Source organism: Megalops cyprinoides, chromosome 10, assembly GCF_013368585.1.
Source record: "Megalops cyprinoides isolate fMegCyp1 chromosome 10, fMegCyp1.pri, whole genome shotgun sequence".
NCBI lineage: Eukaryota > Metazoa > Chordata > Actinopteri > Elopiformes > Megalopidae > Megalops > Megalops cyprinoides.
The window spans coordinates 28,324,410-28,342,625 of record NC_050592.1 but is presented as its reverse complement, the minus strand read 5'-3'; the positions used below and the strand labels follow the sequence as shown (position 1 = coordinate 28,342,625).

Sequence of the window (18,216 nt, the reverse complement as noted above, 5' to 3'; positions counted from 1 at the left end):
CCCAATACTTTATACATGTACCCCACTCTTCTTGTTGAGAATGTACTCCCTGGAGCGTTGTGGGATGTCCTGTAACCATTACTTTCCCGAACAGGGGAACAAGATGAGTCCGTGTGCAAGAGCTACATCACCCAGATTAAGGACCTCCGGCTACAGCTGGAGGCCTGTGAGACTCGAACCATCAGCCGGATCCGTCAGCCTGTGGAGAAGGACCCAGTCAAGGACTGTGCCCAGAGGACCTCTGAGCAGAAGGTAACCTGCTCACTTTCTGTACTCTTACACAGTCTTGAGAGCAGGTTGCTGTTGCAGAAAGCAGCGTTGTGTCAGCATTTGTGTTGCACCTCTTTGAAGAAACAGCTCCCTCTGGTGTTCTTTTTTTTAGCATGCCAGCTGTACAGCTCAGTTGCAGCTAACATTTTATTAATCCTTATTGAAGGAAATTGCAGTAGGAGTTACCTCAAAATGAAGGACGTTAAAAGGTGTTACAGATGGAAAAAACTAAAACTTAAAATTAAATTAAGTTTAAAATACGTTGCAACTGAAAATGTTTGCACTTTTACATATCAAGGAGCAGGGAGAACACACAAACAGCTTTAACATATAATGTAATTAGCTGCAGGACAAGGAATTTTCAGCGAGGACAAAAGAGAGAGACAATAGTGGACAGATGAAAACTAAACAAGCTGCTGAGATCTACCAACTGGCACCACAGACAAAGGGCTCCTGAGAAGGGAGGGGGTGTTGAGAACAGCAGGAAAGAGAAACAGTGAGTCATGTGGGAGAGAGAGAGAGAAAGAGAGAGAGAGGGAGGGCATGGAATGCCCTGTCCACCCTTTCCAGTGCTCTTTCATTTCCGCTGCCGGGCTCAGAGAAGGAGCGGCGCACAGAGAGATCGCCGCGTTCAGTCCCGCCCGCTGGCACTCTGAGGCCCTCACTGTTTTCCTGCATCCATGGAGCCGGAGCCGGAGGAAGGGGTCACAAGGGCCCTGCTCGCTCCTCTCCTGCACCTCCTCCTGTCCCTCCTGGGGCTCGGCTTGCTGGGGCTACTGTCTCTGCTTTTCCACTTCGACATGCTGGAGGCTTTCTATCCCAGGGTGCCCCTCATACGGAGGTGGCCGGGAACCAGCAGGCCGCGGGTACCCACTGCTTATATGTGATGGGCAATGACTCAGCAAGTCAGGCACCCAGTGTCGTCTTATGACCACTGTTGAGCCTGTTTGAAGTTCAGGGCACAAGTATTATTCCATTTCAGGTTTTTAAAACATATGCTTTGTTGACTGTAGCAGCTAGGGGGGCCTCTGATTCCCACAGTCTGTGAAAGCGGAATAGCCTTGAGGCTCGTGTGATGTTTCTGTGACTGTCTAACCCTTGTGTGTCTGTTTTTGTTTTGTTTTGTTTTTTTTTGTTCTCTACATTTCCGACAACAGAAAGTCCAGACGGAGCTCGAGGGCATCAAGAAGAACCTGGACAAGGTTGCAGAGAAGTCGGAGGCCGTCCTGGCGTCCCCAGAGCAGTCAAGCTCCACCCCCATCCTGCGCTCAGAGCTGGACATCACCCTGCAGAAGATGGACCATGTCTACAGCCTGTCCTCCATTTATCTGGAGAAGTGAGTGTATCTCAGAGTGTCCCCTCCCTTACAGAGAAGCAATATACGTCGCTATGAGAAAATTAAAAATCCAAAATGCATTCAAAAAGAATGTATGTAACATATGATAGGGAAAAATACAATTAAAATCTATACAACATTATGAATAAATCAGCTTTGTATTGGATATCAAACTCTATGCATATGTGGTACATGTGCTGTATTTTATAGTGTATTTAATTTTACGTCAAATCTGCAAGACATATTTTCTTACAGCACGTATTCGGTTATTTTAATTCTTATTGAAAATGTATTCCTAAAAATTGTAAAGTAATATGCTAGCACTGTTTCCTTTCTCCGTCGGTAGGCTGAAGACCATCGATGTGGTCATCCGTAACACGCAGGGAGCCGAAGAGGTTGTGAAGAAGTACGAGGACCGCCTGCGGGAGGTCAACAAGGTGCCCACCGACCTCAAGGAGGTGGAGGCCTACCGCACTCAGCTGAAGGTAGGGACCGGCACTACTCCTGTACTGCTGCAAAGCATTGTCACTTTGGGGCAGCAACAGTGTCTAAAAGAGAATGCATAATGGCTTGTCTATATCATTAATTTGTTTTAATCGCTGAACTTGCACTGAATGGTCCAGCTCCAGGAGGCAGGTGTAAACACAATTTCAAATGAGTGTAGCATTTTACTGCAGATGACTAGCCAAAATCATCAAAACACAGGCAATGTGCTGTCCCAGCATTTATTTTTATTTTGGCTTAAAATTTCCAGTACTTTTGCGTAAACTGACCCTGTGTAATTATTAATAGCTCAGGGAGCAGGGATATTTTAGTCTGATGACGCTAAGTAATTTATTATAATGTGTATTGCATTAAAAACACATGTTCTGGGATATGTACTTTATTCATGGTGCTGAATTCATCCCCAAGCCACCAGACAACAAAGACTTACTTCTTTGCCTTTTACAAGTGGCATTTGATTACATGGAGAAGTGGAGGGGAAAAATCATTTCATCATGGGTTTCCATGACAAAACATAAAAAGCAGTACTTCAGTTTTTTAGGGAAAAGGTTCTTATATAACACAGGCAAAGACAAAGTGTCTTTTGGGCAGGGGCCTGTATATGGTTTAATCCATAAATCCAGGGCCGGCTTGTCATGGGTTTGAATCCCGAGTATGGCATGGCTCGATCAAGGTGGTCAAGTAGATTACAATACATTCGAGATGAAAAAATGTTAATGCTATAGGCTGCTGGCTATAGGAGAGGTCAAGCTGAACAAACAATACAGTGTGGGAATTTCGTAAGGCCTGGCCCGAATTTAGCGTGTGGGTGACACATTGCGGTGACATATCCTCTCTCCCCCCACCCCCCATGTGCAGAAAATGCGCAGCGAGGCGGAGAGCCAGCAGCCCGTGTTCGACGGCCTGGAGGAGGAGGTGCGCAGGGCGTCGGCGGTGAGCGATCGCATGTCCCGCGTGCACAGCGAGCGCGATGGCGAGCTGGACCATTACCGGCAGCAGCTGGGCAGCCTGCAGGAGCGCTGGCAGGCCATCTTCGCCCAGATGGAGCTGCGCCAGCGCGAGCTGGAGCAGCTGGGCCGGCAGCTGGGCTACTACCGCGAGAGCTACGACTGGCTCATCCGCTGGATCGCCGACGCCAAGCAGCGGCAGGAGAAGATCCAGGCCGTGCCCATCGGGGACAGCAAGACGCTCAAGGAGCAGCTCGCCCAGGAGAAGGTACACAGCAGGCGCCCGTCCGCAGCACCCCGCCTTGTCACTCTCTGCTGTGTGGGAGTTACACAGTACACCACATTCTTTAACATTAAGGGAAAATCGGGATCGTCCCCTGCTGCTGAAAGTTCCACAACATGCTTTAATTGGTAAAAAAGAACTAAATGTTTCCTCACTGTTTTAAACAATTTGATTCCCCACAGAAACTTCTGGAAGAGATTGAGAAAAACAAAGAAAAAGTCGACGAGTGTCAGAAATACGCTAAGGCATACATTGATGCCATCAAGGTAAGCAAAACGTCTAGAATGTGATTGCTCACACATGCTAAGCTCACTCTTAGTTACCCATGCACATGATGCTGTTTATGCAGTGCTGCCTATACCTGCAGTGTTGACGTGATGTCTTTGGTTTGTATGATGTTCAGTGAAAAGCTGATGTCTCTGAGCTGGATCACAATGCAATCTTTTTTCTCAGGATTATGAACTTCAGCTGGTGACATACAAAGCTTTGGTAGAGCCTTTGGCTTCACCGTTGAAGAAAACCAAAATGGAGTCTGCTTCAGACAACATCATTCAGGAAGTAAGTGGTTTGTCCTGCTCTATATTGTGCATTCATTGGCTGTCCTGGAAGAACCATATCCATGGTGAATGTTGGTGTGTTATATTGACATTTATTCCTCTTTGTCAGTATGTCACTCTGAGGACCCGCTACAGTGAGCTGATGACTCTGACCAGCCAGTACATCAAGTTCATCACCGACACACAGCGCCGCCTGGAGGATGAGGAGGTGCGTGACCGCCCCCCAATGGAGCAGAGTAGCACCCTGCCATTGGGCAGACTAAACACACTAACACTAACCAACCAACCCAACAGCACATACAGCACCCTCATACGGTTTAATGTATGGGTGATCAGACATTTGTTTTTACATCTGTGTATACTCTGGAATTCATAACACTTTCAGGAGGTACCATTTCAGAAGATGTAGGACTTTCAGACAGAAAATCCAGACTTTCATATTGTGGCCTGACAGTGCAAACTAAGCCATGTGAAAATAATTCAAATACCATAAATTATCCTTTTTTCACAAAAGGCAATGTGAATGCTGGGAAGAATCAAAATTAGGGACTAAGTCCAGGGTGTCAAAGACTGCCAGAAGATCAGTGATTTCATTTATGCACTGAAAAGTTCTAAATTTGACATTACTTGCGCAGTGGATGGAGTAGGTAAGAGCAGCGTGGCTAAGCCCGGTGCAGTGCAGTGAGGAGGATGAGTCCTACCCAAACCCTAATCCTATGAGTTTTACAAGGTGCTCATTTGAAAGGAGAGAGAATCTCTCTCTAGCAGCACACCTCATTCGTAATAGTACCTCACTCTCATTTGCCATTCACTGTGATATAAAGATCAAAAAGCAGGCCTTCAAGGAGATGTAAAGAGACACTTCTACATAATGCAACAACAGTATCTATTCAGCCTGAAGCAAAAAAAGATTATTTAGTGAACTGTGATTTTTATTTTTTCCCCAGAATGGATTTGATAATTAGTTATGAGATATTTTAGTAAGATGAAAAAACAGAGAATGTCCATCATTAGATATAGCTCCATTTGAAATTTAGAGTTCTTCATCCTTTACTTCACAACTATACTACCTTCCCTTCTGTGACCTGAAAACAACAGTGTTGTTTCGTATTCAGGTGTACCCTATGATCTTGTTTCCTTTTCTCAAATGCTTCAGGCTGATTTTCACTTCTGTCAAATTCCTTTTTTTCAGAATAACATAATTTTCTTTTCCCCTTTCTTTTCTAACCCTCTAACTTTATTTTTTGTTTGTTTGATTCTCTAAACTGCTTGCCAGTGCTTTATCATGGTGAATGTTTGTCTTGCTTGGCGCTAAAGAGGTAAATTATCCACAAAGCATCAGGTACTCTTAAGCAACCTTCTCCATGTCACTCTTTTCTTTGTCATGGTTTGCAGTCCCTGTCAGACATGTCCATGTCTCTCTCAACAGCCATTGGCATACCACCCCACATAGCCTGATGGAATTAGTTTCACTTTACAAAATTTAATGTCAAGTTGTATAAATCTTTGTCCAAAATTTGTCCAGATGTCCAAAATGTGATTGTGTACACAGTCTTCTAACCTTTCTGTGTTTTAAAAACATCCTTACTTGTGCACAACATGCCTGTGGATTTGGAAAAAAGAATACAGGCTTGGAAATAACCCGCTGGGTTATAAATTGCACATACATAATGCCATATTGAAAATGAAAATATTGTTATGCTTTAAATAACAAACTTAATGTCCAACTATTACCATCCCTTTACATTATCACCAGTTTTCAAACCATCTCTTTTTCACGAACATCAGGCTTTTTCTTTGCTGCATCACTTAGCTTTGTCTTGTAAAGCAGAGGATTGGGGATTGGCTTGGCAATCTGCCCTTTGTAGACTGATGCATTGGCTCAGAATGTTAAGCACTGGCTGAAAAGTTTGCTCACAATTTCAAATTTGAATGTGATGCAAAGGTATGATCTAGTATATACCTTTAAATTACCATAGGTAGTTAGATATGCACATTTCTTCTTTACTGGCTTTACCTTGCCTTTTTTCTCTCAGCTTTTCTTTATATATTCCTTCCTTATCATCTGTAAACTGTTGCATTTCCAAGTATAATACAATCAATGGAGCTCCAAATTATAATGGAGTAATAGTGTAGTTGTAGGGTGGTACAGATAAGTTAAATTTAGGGTCCATTATCATTTAAGATACAAACCAATCTGGCTAACAGCATCAAATTTAAGTCTTGTGATGGAAATAAATATTCAAGCTGATATGTCAAAGTAACATAAACAGTAACACTAGCATAAACTGAAAGTTAAGGCCAAACAATATTGTCTATTGAATAAATACCCCCACCCCCCAGTTTAGTTAATGCAGCAAATGGTTCCTTTTGGACACCAAGAATGAAAAAGCTTCAGTTGCATGATGCCATTCTTGATCCAGATTGTAGTGTGTTGTGAAGTGAAATGTCTTGTTCTGTCCTCCATACATTAACTAAATGTACATGACATCCAATATTTATTGTTCCTAAACCAAAACATTATATACTTCAACATTGAAATGTATATTTTAATACAATGTTCCATAATAACATAATTGTCATGTATCTTATTCTACTTGTAGTTTCTGTATGTATCTTTATCTTAACAAAATAATGGTCTTGTGTCTACATGTACATCTACATGTAACTATCTCTAATCTACTTAAAGTCCTTGTAGTTAACCTGTCATTCTTAACTCTGATTACTTTCTCTTTGACATTTGCTTCCACTAATACAGAAAGCTGCTGAAAAACTTAAAGAGGAAGAGAGGAAAAAGATGGCGGAGATGCAGGCTGAGTTAGACAAACAGAAGCAGTTAGCTGAGGCTCATGCAAAAGCAATTGCCAAAGCAGAGAAAGAGGCCCAGGAGCTAAAGCTGAAGATGCAAGAGGAGGTTAGCAAAAGGGAGGTTGTCGCCGTAGATGCAGAAAAGCAGAAGCTCAACATTCAGCAGGAGCTGCACGAGCTCAAAAACCTCTCTGAGCAGCAGATCAAATCGAAAAGTCAGCAGGTGGAGGAGGCCCTACAGAGCCGCACCAAGATAGAGGAGGAGATCCGCATTATCAGGCTCCAGCTGGAGACCACCATGAAGCAGAAGGGCACAGCCGAGACTGAGCTCCAGCAGCTCAGGGACAGGGCATCCGAGGCCGAGCGCCTGAGGAAGGCCGCCCAGGAGGAGGCAGAGAAGCTGCGCAAGCAGGTGAACGAGGAGACCCAGAAAAAGCGCAAAGCTGAGGAGGAGCTGAAGCTGAAATCCGAAGCCGAGAAGGAGGCTGCCAAGCAGAAGCAGAGGGCCCTGGATGACCTGGAGAAGCTCAAGATGCAGGCTGAGGAGGCAGAGAGGCGTATGAAGCAGGCTGAGGTGGAGAAGGACAAACAAATCAAACTGGCTCATGAAGTGGCTCAGAAGACTGCTGCTGCCGAGCTTCAGAGCAAGCGCATGTCCTATGCTGAGAAGACAACAAAGCTGGAGGAGTCTCTCAAGCAGGAGCACGTCACCATAATCCAGCTACAGGAAGAGGCGGAACGTCTCAAAAAGCAACAGGATGAGGCTGACAAGGCTAGAGAGGAGGCGGAGAAGGAGCTGGAGAAATGGAGGCAGAAGGCCAACGAAGCCCTCCGCTTGAGGCTCCAGGCTGAGGAGGAGGCTCACAAGAAGACGCTTGCACAGGAGGAGGCAGAGAAGCAGAAGGATGATGCTGAGCGTGAAGCCAAGAAGAGGGCCAAAGCTGAAGAGTCAGCCCTGAAGCAGAAGGAAATCGCTGAGAAGGAGCTGGAGAAACAGAGGAAGCTAGCTGAGGGCACAGCCCAGCAGAAGCTGTCAGCAGAGCAGGAGCTCATCCGGCTGAGGGCAGACTTTGATCATGCCGAGCAGCAGAGGTCCGTGCTGGAGGATGAGCTCTTCCGCCTCAAAAATGAGGTGAGTGCTGCTGAACAACAGAGGAAGCAACTGGAGGATGAGCTGGCCAAAGTGAGAAGTGAAATGGACCTTCTCTTAGAGCAGAAAGCCAAAGCTGAGAAAGAGTCAATGTCTAACACTGAGAAGAGCAAGCGGCTCCTTGAGGCTGAAGCAGCTAAGATGAGGGACCTGGCTGAAGAGGCAGCCAAAATGAGGGCAATTGCTGAGGAAGCGAAGAAGCAGAGGCAAGTCGCTGAGCAGGAAGCAGCTCGACAGAGAGCAGAAGCTGAGCGAATCCTCAAGGAGAAGCTGGCTGCCATCAACGAGGCCACACGTCTGAAGACTGAAGCTGAGATTGCCCTCAAAGAAAAAGAGGCAGAAAATGAGAGGCTGAGAAGACAGGCTGAAGATGAAGCTTACCAGAGAAAGGCTTTGGAGGACCAGGCAACTCAGCACAAACAAGATATTGATGAAAAGATCAACCAGCTGAAGAAGTCCTCTGACGCTGAACTGGAAAGGCAGAAGACAATCGTGGAGGAAACGCTGAAGCAGCGCAGGATTGTCGAGGAAGAGATTCGCATCCTTAAACTCAACTTTGAGAAGGCCTCCTCTGGCAAACTAGACCTAGAGCTGGAGCTGAACAAATTGAAAAACATCGCAGAAGAGACACAGCAAAGCAAAATCCAGGCTGAAAAGGAAGCAGAGAAACTCCGAAAGCTGGCCCTGGAGGAGGAGAACAGGAGAAGGGAAGCAGAGGAGAAAGTGAAGAAAATCGCTGCCGCTGAGGAGGAAGCCGCTCGCCAACGCAAGGCTGCCCAAGAGGAAGTTGAGCGGCTCAAGAAGAAAGCCGCTGAGGCCAAGAAGCAAAAAGAGGACGCTGACAAAGAAGCAGAGACACAGATCCTCCTCGCCAAAGAGGCTGCACAGAAATGCAGTGCTGCTGAGCAGCAGGTTCAGAGCGTTCTTGTTCAGCAGAAGGAAGACAGTATCATGCAGAACAAACTGAGACAGGAGTTTGAGAAGGCCAAGAAGCTTGCAAAAGAAGCCGAGGCAGCTAAAGAGAAAGCGGAAAGGGAGGCCGCTCTCCTCCGGCAAAAAGCAGAGGACGCAGACCGACAGAAGCAAGCCGCTGAAGAGGAGGCTTCCAAACAAGCCAAAGCCCAGGAGGATGCTGAGAGACTGCGGAAGGAAGCAGAGTTTGAGGCCAGCAAGCGAGCCCAAGCTGAAGCAGCAGCTCTGAAACAGAAGCAGCAAGCAGATGCTGAAATGGAGAAACACAAGCAGCTTGCTGAACAGACACTGAAGCAGAAGTCTCAGGTAGAGCAGGAACTGACCAAGGTGAAGCTACAGCTGGACGAGACAGACAATCAGAAAGCCCTCCTGGACACAGAGCTGCAACGCCTCAAAGATGAGGTCACTGACGCAGTCAAGCAGAAGGCCCAGGTGGAGGATGAACTGTTCAAAGTTAAGATCCAGATGGAGGAGCTGATGAAGCTGAAGATCAGAATCGAGGAAGAGAACAAGCGGCTGATCCAGAAAGACAAGGACAACACTCAGAAATTCCTGGAAGAGGAAGCGGAGAACATGAAGAAGCTGGCAGAGGAAGCAGCCCGGCTTAGCGTCGAAGCCCAAGAGGCTGCTCGCATGAGACAGATTGCAGAGTCTGACCTTGCACAGCAGAGGGCTCTAGCTGAGAAAATGCTGAAGGAGAAAATGCAAGCCATTCAGGAGGCCTCGAAACTGAGGGCCGAGGCTGAGATGCTCCAAAAACAAAAGGAACTGGCTCAGGAACAGGCTCAGAAGCTGCTTGAGGACAAGCAGCTGATGCAGCAGCGACTGGAGGAAGAGACAGAAGGCTTCCAAAAGTCCCTAGAGGCTGAGCGTAAGAGGCAGCTGGAGATCACGGCTGAGGCAGAGAAACTCAAGCTCAGGGTCTCTCAGCTTAGCAGCGCCCAGTCCAAAGCAGAGGAGGAGGCTAAGAAATACAAGAAGCAGGCAGATGAGATCAGTGCTCGCTTGCATGAAACTGAGCTTGCCACAAAAGAGAAAATGACTATTGTGGAGAAAATTGAAGTCCAGCGGTTACAAAGCAGCAAAGAGGCAGATGAGCTTCGGAAAGCCATCGCCGAACTTGAGAAAGAAAAGGAGAAGCTGAAAAAGGAGGCTGCAGATTTACAGAATAAGTCAAAAGAGGTATTGATGTGTTCAAGATGTTGTTCGAGTGCAGCATATCTTATTTTAACCCTCTTTCAAGTAACTAACAATGCTTACAAGAGGTACTTTATGTACTTCCATGTAAATTTGAGACTGCTAACAATTTGTTTACAGTGCTGACCTGAAAAGAAGTAGGTAGGACTGAGAAAGTATATTTTATTATTAGTAGTATTAACATTAGTATTATTAGTAGTACTTGGAGTAGAAATATTATTAGTAGTACTAGTAGTCATAGTGGTATTACTGTTAATATGAATATGAGTACTATATTCTTGCTATTAGCATCAATTAATTTATTTGGAATTTATTGGATGCTCCAATATGACTGTATTGTATCACCAGTGTCATGACAAAAGCTTGTATCTCCATTTTTGCGAACTCATATTTCTACCTCATATGGTTCCATGCAAATGTGTTCACAAATATGACACACATTTTTTCAAATGTCTTTTTAGAGATACAAGCATTTGTCGTAACGGCGACAATATAGTCTTTCATATAAAGGACATATACCTTTAATATAAATAATCTGGCGTTGGTGATAATGTCATAGTAGTAGATATTTTGTCTTGCAAGAAATAGTTAAGTTTTTACTACATGTTGCCAATGAAGTGTGATTCATTTTGTATCAATATTGCTTTCCCCACAATAGATGGCGACTGCTCAGCAGGAACAGATTAAACATGAGAAGACGATCCTCCAACAGACTTTCATTACCGAAAAGGAAATGCTCCTGAAGAAAGAGAAGCTCATCGAGGATGAGAAGAAGAAGCTGGAAAAACAGTTTGAGGAAGAGGTCAACAAAGCCAAGGCCCTCAAAGATGAGCAGGAGCGTCAAAGGAAGGCGATGGAGGAGGAGCGGAAGAAGCTCCAGGCCAACATGGATGCAGCTCTCAAGAAGCAGAAGGAAGCCGAGGAAGAGATGCGCAACAAGCAGAAAGAGATGCAGGACCTCGAGAAGAAGAGACTTGAGCAGGAGAAACTACTTGCAGAGGAGAACAAGAAGCTTCGTGAGACGCTGCAGGAGCTCCAAAAGGCACCAACATCCCATACAAGAGAGATTGAAATCCAGACTGATGTGGTCCCTGAGGGCGAGCTGATTTCCATGACAATGGTGGAAACGACAAAGAAAGTCTTCAACGGCCAAAGCCCTACAGATGAAGTCGACAGCAGCAAGTTGCTAGCTTTCGATGGTATTCGGGAGAAGGTCCCTGCAAGCAGGCTCTATGAAATTGGCTTACTAAGCAAAAAAGAGTATGACAAACTGAAGAAAGGCAAAACCACCGTGCAAGAGCTTAGTCAGACTGAGAAACTGAAGACATACCTGAAAGGCAAGAACTGCATTGGTGGAGTCTTGGTGCAGCCCAACCAAAAAATGAGCATCTATCAAGCCATGAAGGAGAAGAAAATTACTCCTGGCACTGCATTAGTACTCCTTGAAGCCCAGGCAGCCTCTGGTTACATCATTGATCCAATCAACAATAAGAAGCTTTCTGTAAATGAAGCTGTAAAGGAGGGTCTTCTTGGGCCTGAACTGCATAACAAAATGCTGTCTGCTGAAAGGGCTGTGACAGGATATAAAGATCCTTACACAGGTGGCAAGATCTCTCTGTTTGAAGCCATGAAAAAAGATCTGATTGTACAAGACCATGCCATCAGACTGCTTGAAGCTCAGATAGCAACTGGTGGTATAATTGACCCAGTCAACAGTCACCGTGTGCCTGTTGAGACAGCCTACAAGCAGGGACAGTTTGACGCTGAGATGAACAAGATTCTTTCAGACCCTACAGATGACACAAAAGGATTCTTTGATCCAAACACTCAGGAGAACCTCACATACCTGCAGTTAATAGGCCGATGCAGCACAGATCCTGAAACAGGTCTGCTCCTCCTCCCCATCACAGAGAAAGCTGCACAAAGTGAAAGGACATACACCGATGAAGAAACCAAAGACGTGTTCAGCAAGACCACAGTTTCAGTGCCGTTTGGAAGATTCAAAGGAAAGACAGTCACAATCTGGGAAGTTATTAACTCTGAGTACTTCACCGAAGAACAGAGGAAGGACCTAATCCGGCAATACAGAACTGGAAAAATCACAGTTGAGAAAATAATCAGAATTGTCATTACTGTGGCTGAGGAGAAAGAGAAAAAGAATGAAATTGCATTTGAAGGTCTGAGAGCACCGGTCCCAGCCACTGAACTTCTTGAGTCTAAGGTCATTGACAAAGACCTTTACAATAAGTTGCACAAGGGCAACAAAACAACTAAAGAAGTGTCTGAGCTGGAGCCAGTTAAGAAGGCCCTGAGAGGTACAGACTGTATTGCAGGAGTCCTTATTGAGTCAACCAAGGAGAAAATGTCCCTCTACCAAGCCATGAAGAAAGACATGCTGAGAACAGGGCCTGCATTAAATTTGCTGGAGGCACAAGCTGGAACTGGATTTATCGTTGACACAGTCAAAAATCAGAAGCTTACTGTCGATGATGCTGTGAAAGCTGGTGTTGTTGGCCCTGAGCTGCATGAAAAACTACTGTCTGCTGAGAGAGCTGTTACTGGCTACAAAGATCCCTACACTGGAAAGACTGTGTCTCTGTTTGAGGCAATGAAGAAGGACCTCATCAACAAAGACCAGGGTATCCGTCTGCTAGAAGCTCAGGTGGTCACGGGAGGCATCATTGACCCTGTGAAAAGTTACCGCATTCCACATGATGTTGCCTACAAACGAGGCTACTTCGATGAGGACATGAACCGGCTCCTGAGTAACCCAACGGATGACACAAAATGCTTCTTTGATCCAAATACTCAGGAAAATGTCACATACTTGCAGCTCCTGAACAGATGTGTCACAGACAAAGAGACTGGTCTTAAGCTTCTGCCCTTGTCTGAACAAGCCATCAATGCAAAGGAAGAGACTGCCTACACCGAAGTCCAGACTAAAGAAGCTTTGAACCAGGCAACTGTGGAGTTAGAATCTGGACCCTTCAAAGGAAGGAAAGTAACCATCTGGGAGATCATCAACTCAGAATACCTAACAGAGGAACAAAGACTTGAGCTCATCAGGCAGTATAGAACTGGCAAAGTGACAATCGAAAAGATCATTAAGATTGTGATCACTATCGTTGATGAAAAAGAGAGCAAGAAACAAGAACAGATCAGCTTCAAAGGACTCAGAACTCCTGTCCCTGCCAGCTCACTGCTCACCTCCAAAATTATTGATAAAGCAACTTTTGATCAGCTCCAGGAAGGCAAAAAGACACCAAAAGAAGTTGGTGAAGTTGACACAGTGAAGAAGTACTTGCAGGGCACTGAAAGCATTGCAGGCATCTATGTTGAGCCAACTAAAGAAAAAGTCAGCATTTATCAAGCTATGAAGAAGAAACTACTGAGGCAAAACACAGGGCTAGCATTATTGGAAGCTCAAGCAGCAACTGGGTTCATTGTTGAGCCAGTCAAGAATCAGTGCCTGTCTGTGGATGATGCTGTGAAAGCAGGTGTTGTTGGTCCTGAGCTTCACGAAAAACTTCTCTCTGCTGAAAAGGCAGTGACAGGTTACAACGACCCTTACACTGGCAAGAAGATCTCTATCTTCCAGGCTATGCAGAAGGACCTGATTCCAAAAGAGCATGCCATGCCCCTCCTGGAGGCTCAGATAGCCACAGGAGGAATCATTGATCCAGTGAACAGTCATCGTGTACCCCTTGATGTAGCCTACCAGCGTGGCTTTTTAAGCAAACAGATAGCTGAGATACTCTACGAACCTTCAGATGAGACCAAAACTTTCTCTGACCCCAACACTGATGAAAATGTCACTTACAGACAGCTGAAGGACAAGTGCATGAGAGATCCTGAAACAGGCCTCTGCTTCATACCCCTTTCAAAGCCTCAGGCTCCCACCGTGGTGGAAAAGACCTACCTATACACTGAAGAGCAAACCCAGAATGACTTGTCTAACACTCAAGTTGACATCCCTCACGAGAGCTTTGCTGGAAAATCAATGTCCCTTTGGGATGTCATGAACTCGAACCTTCTCCCTGAAGACGAGAGGCTGAAGCTCCTTGAAGAATACCGCTCGGGCAAAATCACGAAGGAGCGCATGATCATCATCATCATTGAAATTATTGAGCAGAGGGAAATCATCAAGGGTGAGCGCATCATGACCTGCGATATGATTCGACGAAGAGTTACCATTGAAGAACTTTACAATGCTCGCATAATTGATCTGGAAACATACAACCTGCTAAAGCAAGAGAAGAAGACCATTCGGGAAATCATGGAAATGGTAACAGTGAAACAGTACCTGTTTGGCACTGGCAGCATTGCTGGTGTTCTAGCAGACTCCTCCAAAATAAGCTTTTATCAGGCTATGAAGAGAGGGCTTTTGAAGCCTGAAGTCGCTCTTAGTCTCCTGGAAGCTCAGGCTGCGACCGGATTCATCATTGATCCAGTGAAAAATGAGATGCTCACAGTAGATGAGGCTGTTCGAAAGGGTATTGTGGGTCCAGAAATCCATGATAAACTTCTGTCAGCTGAGAGAGCCGTCACTGGTTACAGGGATCCTTACAGCGGCAAAATTATTTCCCTCTTCCAAGCAATGAAAAAAGCCCTCGTTCCAGAGGATTATGCTCTAAAGCTGCTGGAGGCCCAGACTGCTACTGGAGGCCTCATGGATCCAGAATTCAATTTCCACCTTCCTACAGATATCGCCATTCAGCGAGGATACATCAACAAGGAGACCAATGAAAGGCTCTCTGGGGAAGTAAAGGAGTATGTAGACCCCATGACAGAGGAAAAATTGTCCTATGCTCAGCTGCTCAAGAGGTGCAAAGTCGACAGTGACAGTGGTATGCGCTTGCTGTCACTGGCAGACAGAAGACTACTGTTCAAGGGTCTGAGAAAGCAAATCACAATGGAAGAACTTTTGCGCTCTCAGATCATTGACCAACAGACAGCAACACAGCTGAGTGAAGGTCTGATCACAGTGGAGGAAGTCAGCAAAGGGCTCCAGAAGTACCTCGAAGGTACAAGCTGCATCGCTGGGGTATACATAGAGTCCACTAAGGACCGCTTGTCAATCTACCAGGCCATGAAGAAGAACATGATCAGACCTGGGACTGCTTTTGAACTGCTTGAGGCTCAGGCTGCTACAGGATATGTGATTGACCCAATAAAGAATCTGAAGCTGACTGTGAATGAAGCTGTAAGGATGGGAATTGTGGGCCCAGAGTTCAAGGACAAGCTCCTCTCTGCAGAGCGTGCTGTGACTGGCTACAGAGACCCATATTCAGGCAAAACCATCTCTCTGTTCCAGGCCATGAAAAAGGGCCTCATCCTGAAAGATCATGGAATTCGTCTGCTGGAAGCACAGATTGCCACAGGTGGAATCATTGACCCAGAGGAAAGTCACCGCTTGCCAGTAGAAGTGGCCTACAAGCGCGGCCTCTTTGATGAAGAGATGAATGAAATTCTCACAGACCCATCTGATGACACCAAGGGTTTCTTTGATCCAAACACAGAAGAGAACCTGACCTACCTGCAGCTGATGGAGAGGTGCATCACAGACCCTGACACCGGGCTAGTGCTCCTCCTCCTGAAGGAAAAGAAGCGGGAGAGGAAGACCTCCTCAAAATCCTCTGTCCGCAAACGTAGAGTGGTCATTGTGGACCCAGAGACAGGCAAAGAAATGTCTGTGTATGAGGCCTACCGCAAAGGGCTCATTGACCATCAGACCTACCTGGAGCTTGCTGAGCAGGAATGTGAATGGGAAGAAATCACAATCACATCTTCTGATGGCGTGGTGAAGTCCATGATCATCGACAGGAGGTCTGGACGGCAGTATGACATTGACGATGCCATTGCACGAGGCCTCATTGACAAGTCTGCTTTGGATCAGTACCGCGCTGGTACCCTGTCCATCACAGAATTTGCTGACATGTTGTCTGGGAACATGAGTGGGTTCCGCTCTAGGTCATCATCATTCGGGTCAACCTCATCCTACCCCATGAGCCCCATCCCTTCCATCAAAACCCCTGCAACAACATGGACTGACCCAACCGAGGAGACCGGGCCTGTAGCTGGCATCCTGGATACAGACACCCTAGAAAAGGTGTCTGTTACTGAAGCCATGCACCGGAACCTAGTGGACAACATCACCGGTCAAAGGCTGCTTGAGGCTCAGGCTTGCACTGGTGGTATAATTGACCCCAGTACTGGAGAGAAGTTCACAGTTGCTGATGCCGTCAATAAAGGGCTCGTTGACAAGATCATGGTTGACCGCATCAACCTGGCTCAGAAGGCCTACAATGGATTTGAAGATCCCAGAACCAAAACTAAGATGTCTGCTGCCCAAGCTTTAAAGAAAGGCTGGTTGTACTACGAGGCAGGTCAGCGTTTCTTGGAAGTCCAGTACCTCACCGGTGGCCTGATAGAACCAGAAGTTGCAGGCAGAGTCTCATTGGATGAGGCTATCAAGAAGGGTACCTTGGATGCACGCACTGCTCAGAAGCTGAGAGATGTCAGCGCCTACTCCAAATATCTGACCTGTCCCAAAACCAAGCTGAAAATTTCTTACAAGGACGCCATGGACAGAAGCATGATTGAAGAAGGATCTGGCTTGCGTCTGCTGGAGGCCTCCTCCTCCTCAAGTAAAGGATTGTACAGCCCCTACAACGTCAGCGGTTCTGGGTCAGCCTCTGGCTCTAGGTCTGGTTCTAGGACCGGCTCCAGATCGGGCTCCAGGCGAGGCAGTTTCGATGCCACCGGTTCTGGTTTCACCATGAACTTCTCATCTTCGTCTTACACCTCCACCAGCTACGGTCGCCGATACAATGCTGGCCCATACAGTGGACTGAATGTGGATGAACTAGGGCAAGCCCTTACAGCACTCACAATGAGCAGAACCTGCAGCTCTGAAGAGCGAGCTATGTTCACGACAACACTACCCATGCACTCACCAGTTGCATAATTCAAAGGAAAGGAAGTTATGAAAAAGAAAAATATATATATTTATTCTGCTCTGCATGTGGTTGCATTTTGAAATTGCAGTGATCTTAACTGCATTGTTGCTGGATATAGTTTCCTGTAGTTCCTGTTTTATTTGGTGTGGATATTCAGAGCTAAACCTTTTCTGTCTAGCCTTAACGTTTTTAAAATTCTGAAACAAATTTGATTTATATAGTTCTTTTCTGTGGCCATTTTATCCATTATACAGTACGAGTGCATTGTTTTAAAGCTCAAAAGCCTGGGAATTTTTTTTTTATTATTTCTTCTTTTAATTACTGCATTCTAACACTTGTCAGTGTTGGAATGTGGTTAACATTATTTCATTTTTTTTCTATTGTAGTTATGCTTGTCAAACGTAATATATAAACAGTAAGGAAAAATAGGAATTCCTCCAACATTTCTGTTGTTGATTTACAGTGTTTTGTCCTCCTTCGTTTTTAATTAATTGAAGAGAGTAATCCACAAGATGACGGCAAGATAGACTATGCTGTTTACCAGAGTAAAAATATATATATGGCTTTATATTTCTATGTATGTGTATAGATGTCTGATCATAATAATTTTACAAAGTGCAAGTTATTATCCGGCAAAGTATGAAACAGTTATTTGCTTGCTATCTGCAGAGCAGAATAAAAATAAAATTAAAAACACTATGCTTAGACTTAACACTGGAAGAAAAGAAGCTTCAAGATTCCTAGCTTTTAGAAAGTTTTGCAACTCTGCTACACTGCCACAGTTATTCTGCCATGTTCGAAAACCCTGAGAAAACCCTCACGCCCTGCCCCAGCATGTCAATCGGATGTCCAGTCATCTCATTCTTAATTATAAATGAAAAGTATGTATCAAATGGAGAAGCAGCCATCCCTCAGAAGATCACACCATAACACCTTCCTCACCAAAGTCAAACATCTGCCTCTGAAATACAAGGAACCCATAGTCACCATCATGTTTCAACCATTCCCAACACATCATCTCAAGACTTAAGAGAAGACCTCAGCGGTGTCCTGGCTTCACTGACCATTACATGTAAAAAGACCTGCATCCCCCAGCATCATTTGGGTACTTGTAAGTGGAATTACACCCCTTGTAGTCCTTTGCTCTATCTTTTGTTTTCCTCATTTTATTACACTCAAGACAGGGCTATTTTTGACTTACTGTTTGCTTATATGGTATTCCGTGGTCCTTCT

The 18,216-nt window shown here is 45.4% G+C and overlaps 2 protein-coding genes across 5 annotated transcripts in view; both read left to right on the top strand.

The window, feature by feature from the left end:
- Positions 1-18,216, top strand: part of LOC118784094 (plectin-like) — an 85,235-nt gene that overhangs the window by 65,083 nt on the left and 1,936 nt on the right. For all 4 annotated transcript variants that reach the window (XM_036538095.1, XM_036538093.1, XM_036538097.1 and 1 more), the window contains 9 exons: positions 95-252; positions 1,428-1,606; positions 1,953-2,091; positions 2,969-3,325; positions 3,523-3,606; positions 3,794-3,898; positions 4,007-4,105; positions 6,656-10,009; positions 10,683-18,094. In XM_036538095.1, the coding sequence (XP_036393988.1) occupies positions 95-252; positions 1,428-1,606; positions 1,953-2,091; positions 2,969-3,325; positions 3,523-3,606; positions 3,794-3,898; positions 4,007-4,105; positions 6,656-10,009; positions 10,683-16,991 (10,784 nt within the window). In that variant the 3' untranslated portion in view covers positions 16,992-18,094. The remainder of the gene's footprint in view (positions 1-94; positions 253-1,427; positions 1,607-1,952; positions 2,092-2,968; positions 3,326-3,522; positions 3,607-3,793; positions 3,899-4,006; positions 4,106-6,655; positions 10,010-10,682; positions 18,095-18,216) is intronic.
- Positions 17,496-18,216, top strand: part of macf1b (microtubule actin crosslinking factor 1b) — a 45,773-nt gene continuing 45,052 nt past the window's right edge. Inside the window, exon 1 of the mRNA XM_036539571.1 lies at positions 17,496-17,501. Within this exon, the coding sequence (XP_036395464.1) occupies positions 17,496-17,501 (6 nt within the window). The remainder of the gene's footprint in view (positions 17,502-18,216) is intronic.